Here is a 19,895-nt window from a genome sequence, read left to right as displayed (position 1 = left end):
TTTGCATTTACCTACGTATATGTATATTTATTTATTTATTATTTATTTGCAGTTTGTTAATGGGGAAAGTCCACTCCGCCGAGATTAACCCATATTCAATTGAGGCCCGGGGAGAAAAGCTCCATAATTCAGTATTAACAAAAAATGTATTTTAAAAATTTTGAAGTTCAATGCTTACAATAATAATAATAAAAAAAAACATTTTAAGAAGTACACAAAATGTATCATGACATAAAAGAATACTTAACTGGATATATACAATTCAGTAACCAAAAGAGATGTGAGGACATTTATAGACGGAAAGAGAGAGAGTGATTTATCGAGAAAAAGTAGAAAAAATAAGGATCTTGAAGCAGTCATTAGAATGTTTTTGAGATATGAGGAGGCCTTAGGATGACTTTGAGATAGAAGGGAGTGTGAGGGTGGAAAATATCAGGTGGGATGAGAGTAGGAGCATTCCCAGAGGGAGGAGAGGTAAAAGTGAAGTACAATTTTAAAGGTGGGGAGATTATGGGTTGTTATAATGTGAGGTGAAAGTGAATTCTATGACTTGGCAAGGGAGAAAGATAGTAAAAATTGATCTGGGGTATGTTTGGGTTTGTAAAGTTCTAGGAGATTTTGATTATTAGATCTGAGTGTACAGAGAGGCTGATGCATTTTTAGGGTGAAGGAGAGGGAAGGACAGTTAGAGGGTTTAAATATAAGCTTATGAGCTGTTGTCAGTTGGATATATGTCAAATAGTTAGGGAGTTACAACCAATTGACAGAATGGAGTGAGTTTCAGCAGTGAGTTGAGGATTTGGTTCCTGTGGTGAACTTAGATATTTTATTATAACAGGAAGATAGTTTATTTTTAAGGGTCGATTAAAGATTGGTAGGGAGAGGGGCTCCATATAAGAGTGAGGGAATGAGGTAAGTGGTAGATAGGAGTTGTTTGGATGAGGGAGTAAGGTATCAGCTATGATGGTATAGCATTCCAAGCTTTTGATGTTTTTTTTTAATATTTGTAGATATATATCGAATTTTAATTTTTCATTAATAAGGACACCCAGCAGCTTTACATAGGGAACTATTTCAATAGAGGTATTGTTTTGGCTGAAGATAGAGAAGGATGTTTTGTCAATGCTGGTGTTTTTAGAGGGGGTGAATAACATAATTTTGGGTTTTGAGGCACTGAGAGCTAGATGATTTTCTAACATCCAAGACTTGGTGCAGGAGAAAGCTTCTTGAGTTAAATTGAGCAGTTTGGGGAGAGATTTGGCAGAGCAGATGATAGTAGAGTCATCCGTGCATTGGACTAGTTTGGCATTAGGGATGTTTTAGTGGAAGTCATTAATAAAAATATTAAATAGTAAGGGGCCCAGAATAGAGCCTTGTGGAACACCTGTTGGAGTGTGGAGGAAAGAAGAAGTACAGTTATTCCACTTTACAACTTGTTCCCTGTCAGATAGGTAACTGGTGAACCAGTTGATGGAAGAAGAGGATATGTTGAGATGAGAGAGCTTGGATAGGAGAAGATTATGGGATACAGTATCAAAGGCTTTAGATAAGTTAAGAAGGAGGGTAGATACTGTGTCGCCAGAATTATGAGTGGAGTTAATGATTTCAAGAAAGGAGAGCAAGGCAGTAGTGGTGCTGTGACCAGGTGTGAAACCATGCTGAGTAGGGGTCAGTAGTTGATTATCTAACAGGTAGGATAAGAGTTGTAAGTGGATGCATTTTTCAAGAATTTTTGATATAGGAGACAGAATAGATATAGGACAAAAATTGGAGACTGTGAAATTGGTACCCCCTTTGTGGAGGGGAATAATGAAGGCTTTTTTCCAAAGGAGGGGCACATAGGACTCTTTGATGGAGCGATTTATTAGGATATAGATGGGTAGTGCTATGCAATCGGCAGCTAGCTTGAGGAAGTTAGATGGGATATTGTCAGGGGCTTTAGAACAAGGTTGTAATTTTAGTAAAAGTTTTTTTATTGTCTGGATAGGAACAGGCTTTAGAGCGAAAGGAGGAGATGAGTGTTATTGGACATTGAGGAGGCTGGATTGGGAGTGGTGGGTGCGGTATTATTTGGGAAAGAAGAGGTAAGTTTGGCTATACAGTCAATGACGAAGGAATTGAACTGAGTAGCTAGGATGTGGTAAGGAGAGTTAGGGTCTGGGCAGGGTTATCTTTTTTTCCAGGGGAGAGGACTGAGGAGATACTACTCCAGAATTTTTTGGGGTTAAATTTATGGTTATTTTGAAATTTAAAATAACAGGATTTTCATCGGAAGCTATTTGTTTTTTTACCTGATTACGAAGTTTCTTGTATTCGGTCAGGGAGTTGGTTGATTTAAGTTTTTGATAGCATTTCCATGTTTTGTCATGTAGGTGCATAAGGGCTTTAGTCTGTTTGGTTAGCTAGGACACAGTTTTGGATTTGACTCTTTTAGTTCTTGAGGGGGCAGAGTAGTTGAATATATTAGCAAATACTGTATTAAAGTGAGCGACAGCAGTGTCCAGAGGAAGGGTTTTTAGAGGGTTCCAGTTAGTCTGTTTTAGAGAGTCCAAGAAGGTTTGGGGGTTGAAGTCTTTTAAGGTATGGGTTGAGATGTATTTGTGCTGTAGATGTAAGGGGGAAGGTGAGCAGTATATGTAAGCTGGAAGATGGTTGCTTAGGGAGTCAGGGAAGGTACCACTGTCAGAAATAATATTTGAGTGGGAGACTAGTATCCAATCTTTATTTAGTCTAGTAGGGGAATTGATTAGCTGGGTAAAATTTATGTGTGGGTCTGTGTGCATGTCTATATGTGCATTGTGCCAGCCTTCTGATTGACTCTCTAATGTGCAATCAGTTATATGTGATGCTGTCATTTTGCCATGAAAGATTGCAACTTTGGTAATTTGGGAATTTCTGTTTCTCCCAAGATAGTGTAATCCCAAAGTTGGCATATATAAGCAGCACAGGCAGTGGCAATGCAACCACCCTGTTGGAGTACAGAGGGTCTTGAACCCATTGCAGTAATGCTGTTGTGATCTTGTGAGCTCAGCTGGTGTTTTCAGTCAAGAAATTCTTACTTTCTGTAATCAATGTTACCTGACTTGATGCATAAGTTTCATTAGAGAGCAGTAGTGTATGTGTGAGTGTGTGTGCGTGTGTGTGTGTGTGTGTGTGTGTGTGTGTGTGTGTGTGTGCGTGTGCGTGCGTGCATGCACGCTTGTATATTGCATATACATGGAAATCAAATTTCTTCCCCTTATTTCCGTATTAACATATAAGTAGACTTAGTACTGTACTGTGGGTGAAAAAAGTGCAAAAGTTGTACTAATATGGTAGACAGAGTGGGGGAGACTCCAGTTCTTCATTGTTAGGGTGCAGTAATTCCATGGAATAAACTGCATGTATATGAAGGAGAAAAAAAGTCTAAGCTGCCATTATTGGCTAGAGTTTAAAATCCTGACTGTGAGAGTATGATGACAAAGAAGCTGACATTAAAGTAGCTTGACTAGAAACAGAGCTATGATTGTAGTATAAAGAAGACGTTAGTTATGCTCAAAAACAAGTGAAAGAATCAGGTTTGAGGAAGTTATTGTGTTTAGCATATGTAGATTTCCCTAATGCAGTTGACATTTCTGAAGTGAAAATGTGCTGATGAAACAGAAAGTTAAAACTACATACAATAAATCTCCCTTATATGAACTATGAATGCAGTGAGGAGTCATGACCTGCAACCTGAACTGTTAGGGGTGGAATAATGGTTAAGGTGTGTTTACTTCGCAAACACAAAGTACTTGGATTAATTTCCACCTTGGGGACATGGGTTAGGCTTACAATAACCTTGAACTTGCATATTAACCTGATCACTACAAACACAATAAATGATGATTACAGGCATTCTTTACTGCACAGGGCAGACATACCTCTTAACTGTCCAGATTTTCACAGAATGTCTAGATTTTTAACTCATATTTTTGGCATGGTCCTCCTAAAATCTGTGGCTTTTCTGGCAAATCACTGAGGATTAAAGTCACTAAATAATGATACACATTTGAGTTTCAGACATTATATCATTCATAAAATGCATGCTAACACAAAACATGTTATTATAACATTTTATAAGAGCAATATTTAAAATATGTCCCTAATTTTTGGCTTTTGCCCCACCGTTATTTTAGGCTTTGTCCAGATTTCTTGTGTGAAAAGATTGACTGTTATGCATTCAGAACATACAAATATTTCCCCCAGAATGATAGATTCATGTATGAACTTTGACAGAGATAAGATATGAACTGTACTACATAATACATAGGTATGAACAGCAGTGAATTATTACTGTTATTTTTTTATATTCACAGATCAGTGTAATTGAGTGAACTGTATTATAACATTTCACCAACAGATGGCGGCACTTGATCATGGAAATCAGTATAGCTGGCTACAGGTTCCCCATTCTAGGTGATAAAGCAGATATAGTTTTATTTTATTGATTTGGTAGGTTGGAATTGGAACACAAAAGCCTTTTTCAGTCAAAATCTAGGTAAAAAATGGAGAAACACTAAAAATTACAATGTAGAAAAATAATATACAAGGAGCAATACAACTATATACAAGGGATGCTTAATATTGCATAAGATAATACATGCTCCAAGCAATGTAATCATATGAGTTTTATCAAAGTATTTGAAGAACTTTATGTTCCTATGTAACAAATCCAGTGCAGTTACATTCACTTTGCTAATGGACATGCACTTTAAGTTGTTTGGTGAAAGATAATTGTGAAGAAAGTTGGGGAAGGGTATCTGTCAAGATGGGATGCTTTCTACAAGTTTTCAAAGGAGCGCAGAAGTCAGTAGTTGTGGGTGGAAATGCTGTACATCTGTTTTCTACTCTGCACAAAAGTACTGCAGCAGATTACATGCATTCATGTAGCTTTCTCAGGTCTGGTCTCTAAAGTCCCAGTATGTTTTAAGTAAATAAACTATTTTACAGGCTCTGTAGATGCTATTGGTTTACTACTGATTATGCAGGTCATCAAGGTTATCTGGTTTCACTATAATTTTCCCCTCTTTGACCAAAAATAAATTCTCTTAGCAAAGAAATATTGTATTGCATTATAAATCATCAGCACACACATTTGAAAAGCACATTTGGTACTTTTGGTCAATGCACACATATAGCATGGGACATCTAGAGCAGAAAACAACTTAACTTACCAAAATTAATCAGTGTCTAAACACATCATCAGTGCAATAGTTGTGCAAATTTATGATAATATAAAGAATAGTCATGGTTCAGTAAATGCTTTTAATGTTAGAATCATGAACAGCCATTTTCATAAAAAGCCATTTGGCTACTTTTCTGGCTTTGGGATGGTCACTGATCTTGCTGATCATGTTACCTTACTGTAAACCGTATCTTATGTCCACTGAAGATAGTTGAGACAAGCTAGTAACACCCAGAAAGAAATGGGTTAGACTGGAAGAGTTTGATTTCATTAAAAGAGTCTGCCTTGTTTGACAACTCTTTGCTGAATGACTTATGTCTAGTACGGATAATTATTGGAGAACGTCTCTCAGAAACAGTACTGCTAGCCCAACTATTCATCAAGGTATCTCTTTTCAGTACATTGTGACTAATACTAGGGCTTAGTTCCATCATCTGGGATTCAGAATCTGTCATCTCATTTGTTTTTGTTTTTCTGGACAGTGATAACTGTTCATTTGGATTTAACAACTGTCTCCACGGCAGAGACATTAGACTCCTTGGGTTGGACATCTGTCCCTTTGGTTCAGGCATTTATCTATCTGGTTTAGACATTTCAGGTACAGACTGAATGTGTCTCCTGTTTCTCCTTATTACAGCTCCATGACAAAAACATGACACCTCATATGTAATTGTGGGAAGATAGAGTTTTAGCCTTACTTTTCAGACTGTAGCGCAAATATTATAATCTACACTCAAAAAAGATATAGGATTATAGCTATGCAGGTGGAAAGAATCCTTGTCCGTTTTTAAGACAGGAAAAATTAAGATCTGCTTATAAGCATGTTGGGGAGTTCTTTTACATATTACATGCTACAGGCTTGGCAAGAAGACCTATTGTCACTAGCTGCTTATAAAATCTTCCTGTATTTTTAGGCTCTTCTTTAGAAAACATGCATGAATATCGGTGATTAGGTCTCTAAAAAGCAGAATTGCAGAATGTCTAGGCTGTAGCTTACACCTCCTCACCAATCTACAAAAGCAAAGTTACCTTATAATACTGGAGATGTAATCGATCTGCAGCTGTTTCGTAGTTGATCTGCAGCTGTTTCTGTCTGCTTGTATAATATAATTTTGATCTGAGAGTAAGGTTGTATCACTGAAGTGCAGCTACCTTCTCATTTACTCAACATCCCAAGTTCTTCTTGAAGAGTACCCAGTTCTTGAGCCCATGAAGATTGCAAGCCCACCACCTATGATATTAAATGAACATACAAATAACATTTGAAAGCATCTGATATGGTTAAGGGCAAGTAGGTCTCCCAATCATGCATCTGGATAAAATGGTTCAGGATACCGCAATGGGCCATTTTAAAATCAGACAAACAATAAAATGGGGTGGGGGCAGATTTATTTTGGGTAGATCTGGAATAAAGTTATCTAAATTCACCATTAACACTATATGATGTCAGTTAGGACAAGGGACTGTCTGTAGTTCCAATGGGATGACAAAATGCTTCGCAATCATAACACATCTATCAATTCTTCTATAATTTTCATGCCTGCTAGAGTAGTTTGTGAAAGCCCTTCTAGTCCCAGAGTTGAACCATGAAAGATTCTTCCATCCTAATTTGCCAAAATGCTTCTCAGCTACCATGGTGAGGACTGACAAAGACAGGTGGTCCTTGTCACCTGCATTTAGCCTACAAGATGTAAAATTGAAATTATCCACACATACCAGAGACACTGGCATTTATCTGTCATTTAATGCAGTATCTTCCTTCCTTCCTCCCTCCCTAGCACCCAGCTCCAGATGAAAGTAAATGGAATAAGATGTTATAACCTAAGAATATTAGGTAACAAGATTCAGCTCCAGGCCACTTATGCAATGAATGGGAGGAGACTGCCATCACTGAGTACCCTTTTCTGGACAGTTTCATTGTGCTCTGCAAAGGAAAGATGCATTTCTTGAGAGGCAGGAGATCAGGGAATACAGATTCAACAGTAAAATACTCTTGTCCTGTTGATAAGGATGTTAAAATCATTAAGGTTTAAACTCATAATCCTTATGCAGAATACAGTATTGGCTTGAGCTTCTACACTAACACACTGTCTGGCTGAGAGAGTAAGCTAGTTACATAAACCAGAGCTCTTTAACTGTATCCTAAGGTAATACATTTCATACTATAGCCCCTCAGTATTTTACCAATAAATTGGTAGATGGGTCACAAATATTTGGAAAAAACACCACAACTATACTTATGTACAACCATTGAAAAAAAGAAGTAAACCACATCTTAAAGAATGCAAATAAGCGCTTGTGACCATCATCAATTGTGGACGGAACACCTCCTCTTCTCTATAGACCACTCCACAGCAAGGTAGAAGAGAAAAATGCTCATCATAAAGTAGAGATATGCACACATCACATGCTCCCAAATAAATTCATCCATCTAAGAGGAACAGAATTGTCAAAAACATTAATATAATTCCTCATAAAGGAAATCTAAGTTATATCTATTCGCAAGCAAGAGGGCATGGGGTAAAGGCCCCCACAACAGTGCTACATAGCATGTATAGCCGTACATAGGTGAGATTTAGAAATGGGCACTAAATAACACCTGTGCTCATACAAAGGGAAGCCCATTAACATGCTCATTACAACTCATGCTTGCACTCAGATCATTGAACCATAAGTACCAGTATAACTGGTCATAGTCCATGTGAGAGCAAATGATCTGAGATGTACCTCTTAGGACTATATGAAGAAAGACCCAATGGAGCTCGTAGACTATGTGGCCAGGTGAGTATGAGCCTAGCATTGAGCAGTTTTCTACCTTCTCCAAGGATGGTTCTGAAATATAAATATAAAATAATTGATTTTAATAATGGCTTAGTTTTTGGTGCCATCCAAATGGTTACAATATTCTGTCAGCCTGGAAGGATATGATTGACACACCATGATGCTTCTCCAGATGGTCTACACCTGTCCCCTCTAAGCTTTTCAATATTGGCTAAAGCCTTGTACACCATCATAGTGTCTTGTTTAGGCATAGCCAACCTTATAAACAATCTAATGTAGCTAAACTAACCCAGAATAATCTAAAGGTAAAACTGCTCAACGCCAGGAATATAAACAGAAAAACACCACTCAATGCAAGCTCTCCTTACCCTGGAGAATGTAGACGTCTATGAGACATGGTTTAAAGTCTCAGAGAGCTTTGCAGCAGTGCAGATTATAATGCCTTCCACACATTTAGACCAGCTATAACAAAGAAAAGGACAAAAGGTTGAGGTGTCTCAATTTACATCAAAACAAATATACCTCAGGCAGTTTGATCCACTTGAGCTCCTCTACCTGCAGGTCATCATAAGAAAAGTCCCTTACTATATCTTTGTGAGTTATAGGTCTTCTCCATGTCCCAGAAAAGCTATGCCACTTAGTTAAATGAACTAGAGTCATTCTCCATTCAACCCAACATCATAGTCCTGGATAACTCCCCACTATAAACTAGGAATCATAAATGATCCCAAACAAAGATTCCTGGACTTTGTCAACGTGAATGCTCTGGACCAGTTAGTCCATAAATCCACTAGGGGCACTGACGTCCTTGACTTAGTACTCTCCAACATGGGGGAACGTTGCATCTCAAGTAATGTGATGGTCTCACTGATCAGGTTAGACCATAAAACTGTCTCCTTTGAAATAAAAATAAAACCTGGGACATCAGGTAACCCTGAAAGTGTTAAGAATTAGTACATTGCAAACTTCTTACTTTTAAGTGACTTCTTCTTTCAGCTTTTTCCTGGTTAGGGGTTGCCACAGCAGATCACCTGTCTACTCATGAATGGCAGTGGAGTTTTACAGTGTCGAGTTGCCAGCCCGGCACCCAACCTTCCACAGAAGGCACACACACACACACACACCTAGGGCCAATTTAGAGTGTCCAATCCACCTACAGCATGTCTTTGGGATATGGGAGGAAATCAGAGCACCCGGAGGAAACCAACATAACCACAGGGAGGACATGCAGACTCCGCACAGAAGGCACCCCAGCCGAGGATTGAACCGGAGAACCTCTTGCTGTGAAGTGGCAACACTAACCACTGTACCACTGCAGCCACCCTAAACTTCCTACTTTTAAGTGACACTCTGGAAAAATCTCATGCCCCCCCCCCCCCAAATCCATTGATCACCTCTGCCTACACTGAGAAATTAACAAAAACCCTTTGCAATCATGTATACAGCTACATAGAGACAATGGTACATACCCAAAATAAGCAGTGGACAATCTCAAAAGACAACCCACCCTGGTAAAACCCCAATAGGTTGTATAACAAAAGGAAGAAAGTTATGCTCAGAAACAGGAAGTGCAACACTCAGCAAGAAAAGGACATCCTCATCGATTAAATAAACAAATGAAGTCTACCAAAGTCAAATTCAAGGTAAAAGTAGCCTCCAAGGCTAAGGTTAACCACAAGGCATTCTTCAGCTGTGTCTGAAACTTCAATGGCAATAAACAACAATGTGCCAAATTAATTGTAAAATGAGCCAGAAGATGCAGCAGTTCTAATGGCTGATAAATTTAGCTCCAATTTTACCTTGCTTTTCCCCGCACACCACTCAAGAAATAACCACATACATAGTTACGGCAAAAATCACTAGGGAACGGGTCTCCAGAGCAGTGTTCCAGGCCATAAATACTGCATCGATGAGACCTGATAAAATCCCAGGATGCACTCTTAATAGCACGAAACATGATCTATTGGGCCAAATAGAATTACTGTTCAACCACAGCCTCCAAACATGCTTCCTATCAAGAAAATGGAGGATTGCAACGGTTATCCCTCTGCACAAGAGAGGGCCATGAATAGACGTAGAAAACTACAGATCCATAAGCTAGATTAGCCTTATATGTAAAGTCATGGAAAGAGTAATCATTGACATAATAAATAATGACTTAGGAAACCTTCAGACATTGGAGCCAACCTAGTTTGTTATCGTCAAAGGCAGGTCATGCCTAGTCAACCTGGTGGACTTCTTCAAGAAGGTCTCATGAGCAATGGCTGAGAGCAAGATGGTGCATACTGTCTACCTGGAAAAACAATTTGACACAATACCCCATTCAGATATTGTAGACAAGCTCATGAAATTTGGTATAAAGCCCTATGTCAACTGCTGGATAGCCAGCGGTCTCACAGATAGGACACAAGACGACAGGAGAGGTGAGTCTACCTCCACAAAAAGGTCAGTTGCTATTGAAGTCCCCATGTCTCAGTGCTGGGGTTGCTTCATTTGGCATCTACTTTTCTGACATCAAAGCCAAAAACAAAAGCCTCTGGCTGACCAAGTTTGCAGGTAAGTTTAGTGATGTTTACTTGGATTTGTGTGGCACAGTGTGTGTGCATGTCTATAGGGTTATGAATGGACTAGAATGACTGTGTGTGTGTGTGTGTGTGTGTGTGTGTGTGTGTGTGTGTGTGTGTGTGTGTGTGTGTGTGTGTGTGTGTGTGTGTCTGTGTGTATGAATGTCTACATACGTGCATGTGAAATGAATGTGGCAGGTTGAATATGCTAATGTGATGCATAGGCCACCAGTGGCAATTACTGCTGTAAAGTGCTTCTAGAACTGGCGGTAAGTGGTATTCAGAGACATGCAGATAATAAGGTCTTTCTCATCATGACTAAAGCTGTCTCTGAAAAATAGTTTACATGATTGTGTCAATTGACCTACCTGTGGTAGACAGTTTATGCGAGCCTTAGGGATTCTTTCTTAATCCCAGGGAAAGAGTTGCTGACTGTGTCTTCACTACTAGCAAGCTCAAAAAACAGAAGACTTAAGAGAATTCTTAAACCAGGCTAAGGTGGACAATTCCTAAGCCACTGTGGTAACAAGTTTCAAAATTCAGGGGCTTGATAAAAAGGACCTGGTGAATAAAATTTCAGGTTGCACTTTAGGAACCACTGACAGTCCCATTGTGACAGGGCATCAAATGTGTTTATTTATTCTCATCTGTTGACTGGGTAGATAGGCTGGTCCTGGTCCCCTTTGTGGCAAGACAACATACATTCGAATCAGACAAACACTGAATAATATGCATTCACATCAAACTAACATTGAATAATAAGCCTTCACATAAAAAAAATAAAAAAACAGAGCAATACTGAGTCACAAGGGAAGACAATATGTATTCACATCAAGTAAATATAATAAGAATGTATATATAATCACATGATAAGTTCATTGAAAACACATGTACTGCTCCAAAGAAGAGGGCAGTCATATATCTACTGCACTCTGTCACCCACTGAACAGTTTGTTCATTCACTCACTAAGCACTCTATGCATAAACTGCATGAAACCAGTAGTGATAATGCACACACGATCTGATTCCTTAGTCATGACGGACTACAAGTTAACACCACTTATTTTTATGGAACACATTTTGTGTTTTAGCAGTATTTTTGTTATACAATTATGTGATTTGTGTGTTTGTGTGTGTATGTGTTGCACAACCAGGTGTTTATTTCATACATAAAACAGACTCTGGATTACAATGATGTAATGAATCTGTGCAATATATTGTGTTGAGTTCTTGAGTGTTTGTGTGGGTACATTATGCATGTCCTTATGCTCTATTTTAGGACGGAAGCACCTTAATGCACATTGCTTCTCAGTATGGCCATCCTGAAACGGCACTGGCTTTTCTGAAGAAAGGTGTACCTCTGCACATGCCCAACAAGGTAAGACTGGCATTCAAGTCAGCTGAATTGATAAAAATTGACACTTGTTGCCCAGTATTTTTCTTAATGACATCCCAGCACCTTTGTTTCCATTCGTACAACTCTACATACCAAGGGTGTGTATTTTGACATGATCTACTGTGCATCTGTGCACTGCAAAGCCACACACAGTATGCTTATGTGCCAGGAGATGGGTGCAACAGCTGAGGGAGAGAAAAAAAGAGAGAGAGTTTTAAATATCTAACTCATTTTATTTATTTGTTTATTTATTTACATGTGTTTCCTGGGGTAGTCCAACTAGATCAGCAAAATAACCTCTTTTCATTGGAGGCCAAGAAAGTGCAGCTCCATATCATATACCAATATGAAAAAGATGAGGTACACAAAAGAGAAAAAAGTTTCAATAATTGTTTTCTAGCAGCATAACATAATAATACAAGATAAGCTTCTGACCAAACAGTAACAAAGTAGAAATTCTGTTACCGATTTACAGTATATATTCTATATTCTATATATTAAGCAGATTCATGATAGATCAGTTTCAGTAACAGTCACATTCATGTACGGTTGCACACTGTATCAAAGAAGAATAGGAGTAGTAGTTGCAACGCAGTACAGAACGTACATAGCGACAGTAGTAGAGAGGCATTAGCAGGTAGTAGCCGAATAGATCGGACATGAAAGTAGGCAAGGAGAGATGAGTCTAGGTCTAGAGGAGTTAGAGTAAGTGGATTTGGTAAAGATTAGAAGAAACAAAACAAACAAAAAAAACAGACAGCGAGATGGTAGACACGGAGAGAGGAGGGAAAAGGAGCAGTAGAATAAAGTAGCAGGAAGTATTCAGTATGAATTCAAAGTTGGGCAAAAAGGAACAAGAGCAGAAGCAGAGAGTAATAGTAAATACAAGGCAACTGGGCCATGCGGCCATTTATGTTTTGCTAGTACCCGCCCCTCACACCTTATCTCGCTTTTTCAAGGAGAGATCATCCATGTCATGCTGAGGAGAAATTTGTGAATGAAAATCCAATTGTTCAACTTGTTTTTTAAAGGGAGATGGTGTGTCACCTTGCTTGACCTGGTGTGGAAATTTATTCCAGAGAAAAGGTAGTTGTTATATGACAACTCTGTCTCACCAGAGTGATTTGTTTATTTGCTGAACTAGGTTCAGATCTCTGGTCATTGTGTTCAATCGACTGTTATAATTATGGAAATGTAACAGGTCTGAATAGGAAGACCCAGATCACCCCCCTAAGGAGTCTATAGGACACTGAATACAGGGACAGAGCTGCCAGCCTCTCCTCCTATCTCAGGGCTTTTAGGCCTGTGATTGTTTTTGTTAGGAACCTCTGGGTGCTTCCCAGTGGTGTGATATGTCTGATAAGACATATCTCAATGGGTGTATTGTATTCTGTGATGAACTTGTTTAGTGCAGAATATAGAGGGTCAAAGACTTGACTGGATATAGATGAAATACCCCTTGCAATCAGCTGTGCCAGATAGAAGGATTTTTTTTAACCACTGTTGCACCAAGATATTTAAAGGTGAGGAAATTATCTACCAATGTTCCAAGGTGTCTCCCAACATCTTCTTTTTGCAGTGGGGCATTGTCTATGGTAAAGCTGGGGTTTGAGATTGTTTACCAAATGCAAAAATATTGCACATTTTAGCATATCTAGCTTTTTCCCATTTTCTGTGTGCCACATGTTAATGTTTAGGCACAAATTGCAGCTTCTGCATGTCAGAAGGGGAAATAAGGATGACACCTAGTTTACAATCATTTATGGGTTCATAGGTTGGTACTACACAATCGGCCCTAGGGCCTATAGGAGCCTAGCCATAACACTTCCCTGGCTATTTCTTCCCACAATATTTACTTCTCTGGACCCCTATCTAGCAGGGCGACTGATGTGATCCCTGGGGTGAATTTCCTATCTCTCATCGAATCTTCAAGGTTCCTTTTGAAGAGGGCCAAAGATGGCGCTCTGCTTGACATGTACGGGCAGTCTATTTCAGAGTCTGGGGAGTCTCTCGGTCAGGAACCTATCCCTCCAGCATGTTTTGTTCATTGTGATGACAAGGTTTAGATCCCTGGAGCATTTGGCTCTGAGGGATTGGGATTTCTTTAAGTGTAGCATGTCCAACAGCTCTGGGTTTGACATGGTCTTGTATGTTAAGCAGAGATCACCTCTGAGTAGACAATATGCGACAGAGTGTAGCTGGAGTTTTTTTAGCCAGTCAGCATAGGGTATCTGCTTTAGGCCTGTGATTCTTTTAGTGAGGTATTTCTGCGGCCTTTCCAGTTGTTGCAGATGTCTTGAGAGGTACATACCAAATGGGGCATTGTATTCTATAATGGGTCTAATGAAGGATGAGTACAGTGGGACAATGACCTCCTTTTTTTCTGGATGAAAAGCCCTTAGTGATGAGTTGTGCCACATAGAAGGATTTCCTGACTGTTGTGGCAACGTGGTTATCGAAGGTGAGACCACTGTCCAACTGTGTCCCTAAGTCTCTTATCACACTTTCAGTGTTTAGTGTACTGCCACTTATGTGGTAATTCATAGGTACATGTTTTTTTCCCAAAGGGGATAACTATACACTCCTTGGCATTGAGCTTGAGCCCATGGCTCTGGCATCAAGCATCTGTTTCTGTAAGGCCCTTTTGCAGAATATCCACATCATTTGGGGATTCATTAATGGCTCTCAGTTTGCAGTCATCTGCAAACTTTGTTAGCCAGAGTCCCTTAGTGTTGGCCTGTACTTCAGAGAAGTAGATGCCAAATGAGAGTGGTCCCAGGACTAAACCCTGAGGTACTCCACTTGTCACTTGTCTGGAGCTGGGTTTGGAGTTGTCTACTTTTACAGTGTGGGTTCTGTCAGTAAGCCATTTGGCAACCCATCAAGTGATGTAGGGATTAATGCCCAGCTTAGTAAGTTTATCTATGATTCCAGAGTGGGGGATGGTGTTGAAGGTCTTGGCGAGGTCCAGATAGGCTGTGTGGACTGCCTTGCCCATCATTCGCAAACTTGGTTAATTGGCCATCCTGTTTTTTCATCTGGAGATCAGAGAAGTATATGCCGAATAGTAGAGCACCTCAGTACAGATCCCTGAGGGGTTCCACTGGTTACCTTCATGCTGTTTGAGGACACACCTGCCTCCCGCACTGCATGGGTTCTGTCCCTGAGCCAATTTGCTATCCACCTAACTACACAAGGATCAGTCTGGGGCACATTTAACTTGCTAGTTATGTTAGCATGAGTTCTTTAGTAAGTTCACGATCTGCAGTACAGACAGCATAACCATAGTCTGTGTTTGTGTAAGTCAATGAATCCAGTAAGTGTTATTTGAGTTGGAAACGTTTGTTACTATCATTTTGTCTGAGTAGTAGGAGTAAGAGTTTCATAGCCTACATACACAGGAGAAGTACTCAGTTACAAGCTAAATTATTAGATGGGGTTATATGGACAAGTAGTTTTCTAGCAGACTGGAGCTGTCTATTTGGGGAGTAACGCTGAAGAATGTTGCTGAGAAATAGGCAATGGCCAGGTCTGTAAATATGTTTTTTTTTAAATAATTTTTATTGATGTTGTATATTTCAAACTTTGCAATACAATACCCATCAACAGACATCATTATATTGACATCATTTGACATTCTACATACAATATAAAATAACATGACATATTTATTGTGATCATTCAAAATTCAAAAAATCCTACTTCCCCATCTGCCTTTTTTCTCCTTCCGGATATACCAATCATAGATATACCTTCTGGTTAGCCCTAAAGTGTTCCCAACACAATTATTAATCTCCTGTATTAAAATGATGCCTCACCCTTTGCCACTGTCTTTTTACCCTCTCTTTTCCTGCCCTGTCTTTTTTTGCATATACCAGCCTATTGTAAACTTTTATATTATTTGTTCCTATCTGTTCTGCCTTCCATCCTTCTGCTATTAAGCTTCACCCCATCCACCTAAAAACAGTACTTGCATTTTCTCTGATTATTTCCATCTGTATTCTCTCCCCTCCTTCCCTAAGAGGCAAAATTGCCTTTTGCTAGTACTTTCACCACTCTTCCATAGAAGCCCCCCAAATTTGCTTAACTTGTTGGCATTCCCAAAACATATGAAGATTACCTACATGTTCATCGTGCATACAGCTGCAGTCATAACAGATGGGTTCTCCTGCCGTCAGGCGGGTCCTCGGTCGGCCGAATTCCAAAGTCTAGGTCCGGCGTCGGTTGTCGTCGCTTCTTCCCTGATGTCAGAGCGCCAGGGGTATAAAAGAACCAGCCGACGCCATTTTCTTCAGTCTTTCTTGCCGCGTGGTGCCCGAAGCAGAAGCAGTTCGCAAGAGCCGGTCGGCCAGCTCCTGAAATTACGAACATTTTGCAACCAAAGTCTTCTTTAAAGCTAAGTACCCCATTGGGGAAACTTTTCTTGCCTCAGACCGATGCCAGACAAAGTTAATAATTGTATTTCTTGTGGGAAGCAAATACCGCATAAGGATTTTCATTCCCTTTGTATTCCTTGTTTAGGCCCAGACCACGACGTCTCGGTCTGTCGCTTTTGTGCTACATTCAACAAACGCACCATTAAGCGTCAGGCGGAGTTTGCCCAGCATTATTTTGGCAAAACATTTAACTATATTATGTCGTCGGATACTCCAAATCCAGTTTTGGCTAAAAAGCGCAAAGATAAGGACTGACTCACGAAGTCCGCGGCCTCTACCGACACCACGCCAAAGCTGATTACACGCGGTCTGGTTCTCAGTGAGGCACCTATGCAGCCCCTGACTACCGACGATGCTTCATTGGTGGTGTCTCCTGTGCCCGAGGTCGCAGGCTCCTCGGCCCACACCCCGACTACAGATACCGAAGCCACGCTTGGCGGTGAATCTCAAAATGTGGACAGGTCTACCCCCTCTCAAGGTGTCTTCAGACCTTCCTCTTCTTTTTCCATCAAGGCTTTCCCTAAGTCTAAAGCAGCCATGCACTCTAAGAGACAATCCACGCAGTGCCCATCTCCAGGCCCCATGCCTAAAAAACAGATGCTTAAAATGGCTAAGGATTTAATTACTCTTATCAGTGGTTCTCAACGCCCCCCGGACAAAAGACCCAGAGTGGAGGAAGATTCCCCCTCCTCTGATCAAGGCTCCATTATTTCAGAGCACTCTGATGATCAGGAACTTTCTTACTCCCCTTTTGAAGATTATGATGCAGAGGAGTCCATTCCCTCTGTCTCTCCCCCAGAGGATTTCTCATTTGGGGAAACTTTGCATACCTTAAGAGAACACTTCCACTGGGAAGGCCAAGATTATTCAGATTCCAAGAAAAGGCTTAGGGAATTTCTCTTGCTACCTCAGCACAGGCCTCTGGCTATACCTCCTGTCTTGGACATACTAGATGATGTGTACTCGGAGGCCTGCCTTAACCCGGATTCTCTACCTCCAGCCCCAGTCAAGCCTGACAGGTATGACAGGGTTCCTGACTCACACCAATTTTTATACAAAAGCCATGCTGCTGACCCAGAAACCATCTCACAGGGCCCCAAGGGAATTAAGGCCTCCACTGCTAAAAATCCTTTACCTTCCGAGAGAGATTCCAGATCCTTAGAAAGGTGGGGAAAAAAGGTATATACCTCGGCTACCTTAACCATGAGGGCATTAAACTGTCAGTTCCATATGCTAAAGTACCAACAGTTTCTGTTATCACAATTGAAAAGTAAAATGTCACAACCTGAACAACCAGACTTGAAGGAGTTACAGGATTTGATGCATAGTGCAGAGCAAGTGGGTAAACATAACTTACAATGTGGTTTTGATGCTCTAGAGGCCTCATGTAGAGCTGCTGTTACAGGATCAGTCATATGTAGGCATGCCTGGCTGAAGGAACAAACCTTGCCAGATCATGTTAAAGCGAAATTACTAGATGCCCCTCTGCAAAAGGATGTATTATTTGGTGCTAATGCTGAGGAGGTATTAAGGAAAATGGAGGAAAAGGCTAAATCAATGCAAACTGTGAAAGATTGTCTACAGGTACAACCCCCACATTTCAGTAGAAATTGGCCTTCCAAAAATTGGTCCTTTCCGGCCACGGACAGACCCCAAAGGGGTAGATACAGGCACCTGGGAGGCAGAGGGCAATACCAAGGATCGTTTAGAGGCAGACAATGGCAAGCTCCTACACAAAGAGGTGCTGAGGATAACTCGCAAACATTCAGAAAGCAAGCCCAATGACTTTCCCCTTTGCATGCCAAGCAAGACTCAAATGGCAGCACCCTTAGGTGGAAAACTGGCATTATTTTCAAAAAATTGGCATATTGTCACAAAAGACAAATGGATCCTGGATATTATAAACAGAGGCTACAGATTCCATTTTCACACCCTTCCAAAAATGAGAGGCATGCCAAACCTGCCACACAATCAAAGGGCAGAGGCACAAAGACAAATTACAGATCTCATAGACATGAAAGCTATTCAAGAGGTACCTACGCACGAACAAGGTCAAGGTTTTTATTCCAGACTATTTCTGGTACCAAGGAAGGGAAAAGATTGGAGACCTATTTTGGACCTATCCATCCTAAACACATTTCTACTCGTACCAAAATTTAAGATGCTCACACTACAGCAGCTTCTTCCATGCTGGGCAAGGAGTCTTGGCTGGTAACATTGGACCTCAAGGAGGCATACCTGCATGTCCCAATCAGACAAAATTGCAGAAGATACCTCAGATTTCTTGCAGGTTCAACCCATTATCAATTCTGTGCATTGCCCTTTGGCTTATCTACTGTGCCCAGAGTATTCACGAAATGCCTGGCATCAGTAATTGCCTACTGCAGACTTCAAGGGATACAAATATACCCATATTTGGACGACTGCCTGATCCAAGTGGACAGCAAGCACGTTCTTCTGAAACATCTGGCTTATGTAATAAAGTTGTTGAATTCTCTGGGATACACAGTCAACAAAAAGAAATCAAGACTAATACCCTCTCGAAAAATAATTTTCCTGGGTGCCAACTTGGACACAAACACCCAGATGGCCTACCTCATGCCAGAGAAGCAGGGGCAACTAACTCAATACTTCAGAGCACTATCAAATTGCACCAGGCTGACTGCAAGGAAAATCCTGCAGGCTCTGGGATTCATGGCATCTTGCATCTTACTAATCCCATGTGCAAAGCTGCATATGAGGAAACTTCAATGGTACCTGAAAAACCTATGGTCTCAACACAGCCAGAGTTTAGAAACAATAATACCACTAATTCCATGTCTTCAAAAGGAATTTCTGTGGTGGGCTCAAGCATGCCAAACAAACACAGGTCTCCCATTCTGCAAACCACAAGCAAATCAAGTCATCACAACAGACGCCTCGGACTATGCCTGGGGGGCGCACATGACAGATCGGTGCATTCAGGGCAAATGGTCCCAAAAAGGAAAGCACCTTCACATCAATCAAAAGGAAATGCTAGCAGTAACAAATGCTATTACAGCTTTCAAAGACCTTCTGCATCCAGGTCAACTATTGATAAGGACAGACAACACCACAGTAATGTGGTACATAAACAAACAGGGAGGAACACATTCATACCCCCTGTGCAGGCTGGCCATGTCACTTTGGAATATGGCCCTGGAATTACAAATCGAACTTCAAACACAGTACTTGCCAGGCAAGGAAAACACGCTGGCAGACAACCTAAGCAGGAATATGACAGATCCACACGAATGGAAGTTGCATCCTCAAGTTTTTACAGAGATAATTCAAGCATGGGGAAGGCCAGACATAGATCTCTTTGCCTCCCACAAAAATCACCAATTGACAAAATTCTGCTCAAGGACCTTCCATCCACAGGCCTGGAGAGTGGACGCTCTCTCTTTCAGTTGGACAACAATGACAGTTTATGCCTTTCCACCTCTTCCTCTACTGCCCAAAGTTCTACTAAAAACCAGAGCGGACAGACCAAA

The 19,895-nt window shown here is 40.6% G+C and overlaps 1 protein-coding gene across 1 annotated transcript in view; it reads left to right on the top strand.

Annotated features, from left to right (window-relative positions):
* The window catches only part of LOC122797762 (serine/threonine-protein phosphatase 6 regulatory ankyrin repeat subunit A-like), a 2,341,865-nt gene that overhangs the window by 922,146 nt on the left and 1,399,824 nt on the right, over nucleotides 1–19,895 (top strand). The window contains exon 9 of the mRNA XM_044066284.1: nucleotides 11,831–11,929. Within this exon, the coding sequence (XP_043922219.1) occupies nucleotides 11,831–11,929 (99 nt within the window). The remainder of the gene's footprint in view (nucleotides 1–11,830; nucleotides 11,930–19,895) is intronic.

Source organism: Protopterus annectens, chromosome 3.part1 (assembly GCF_019279795.1).
Source record: "Protopterus annectens isolate FY-2018-M chromosome 3.part1, PAN1.0, whole genome shotgun sequence".
NCBI classification, from domain to species: domain Eukaryota; kingdom Metazoa; phylum Chordata; order Ceratodontiformes; family Protopteridae; genus Protopterus; species Protopterus annectens.
This window is presented reverse-complemented; position numbering and strand designations above follow the sequence as displayed.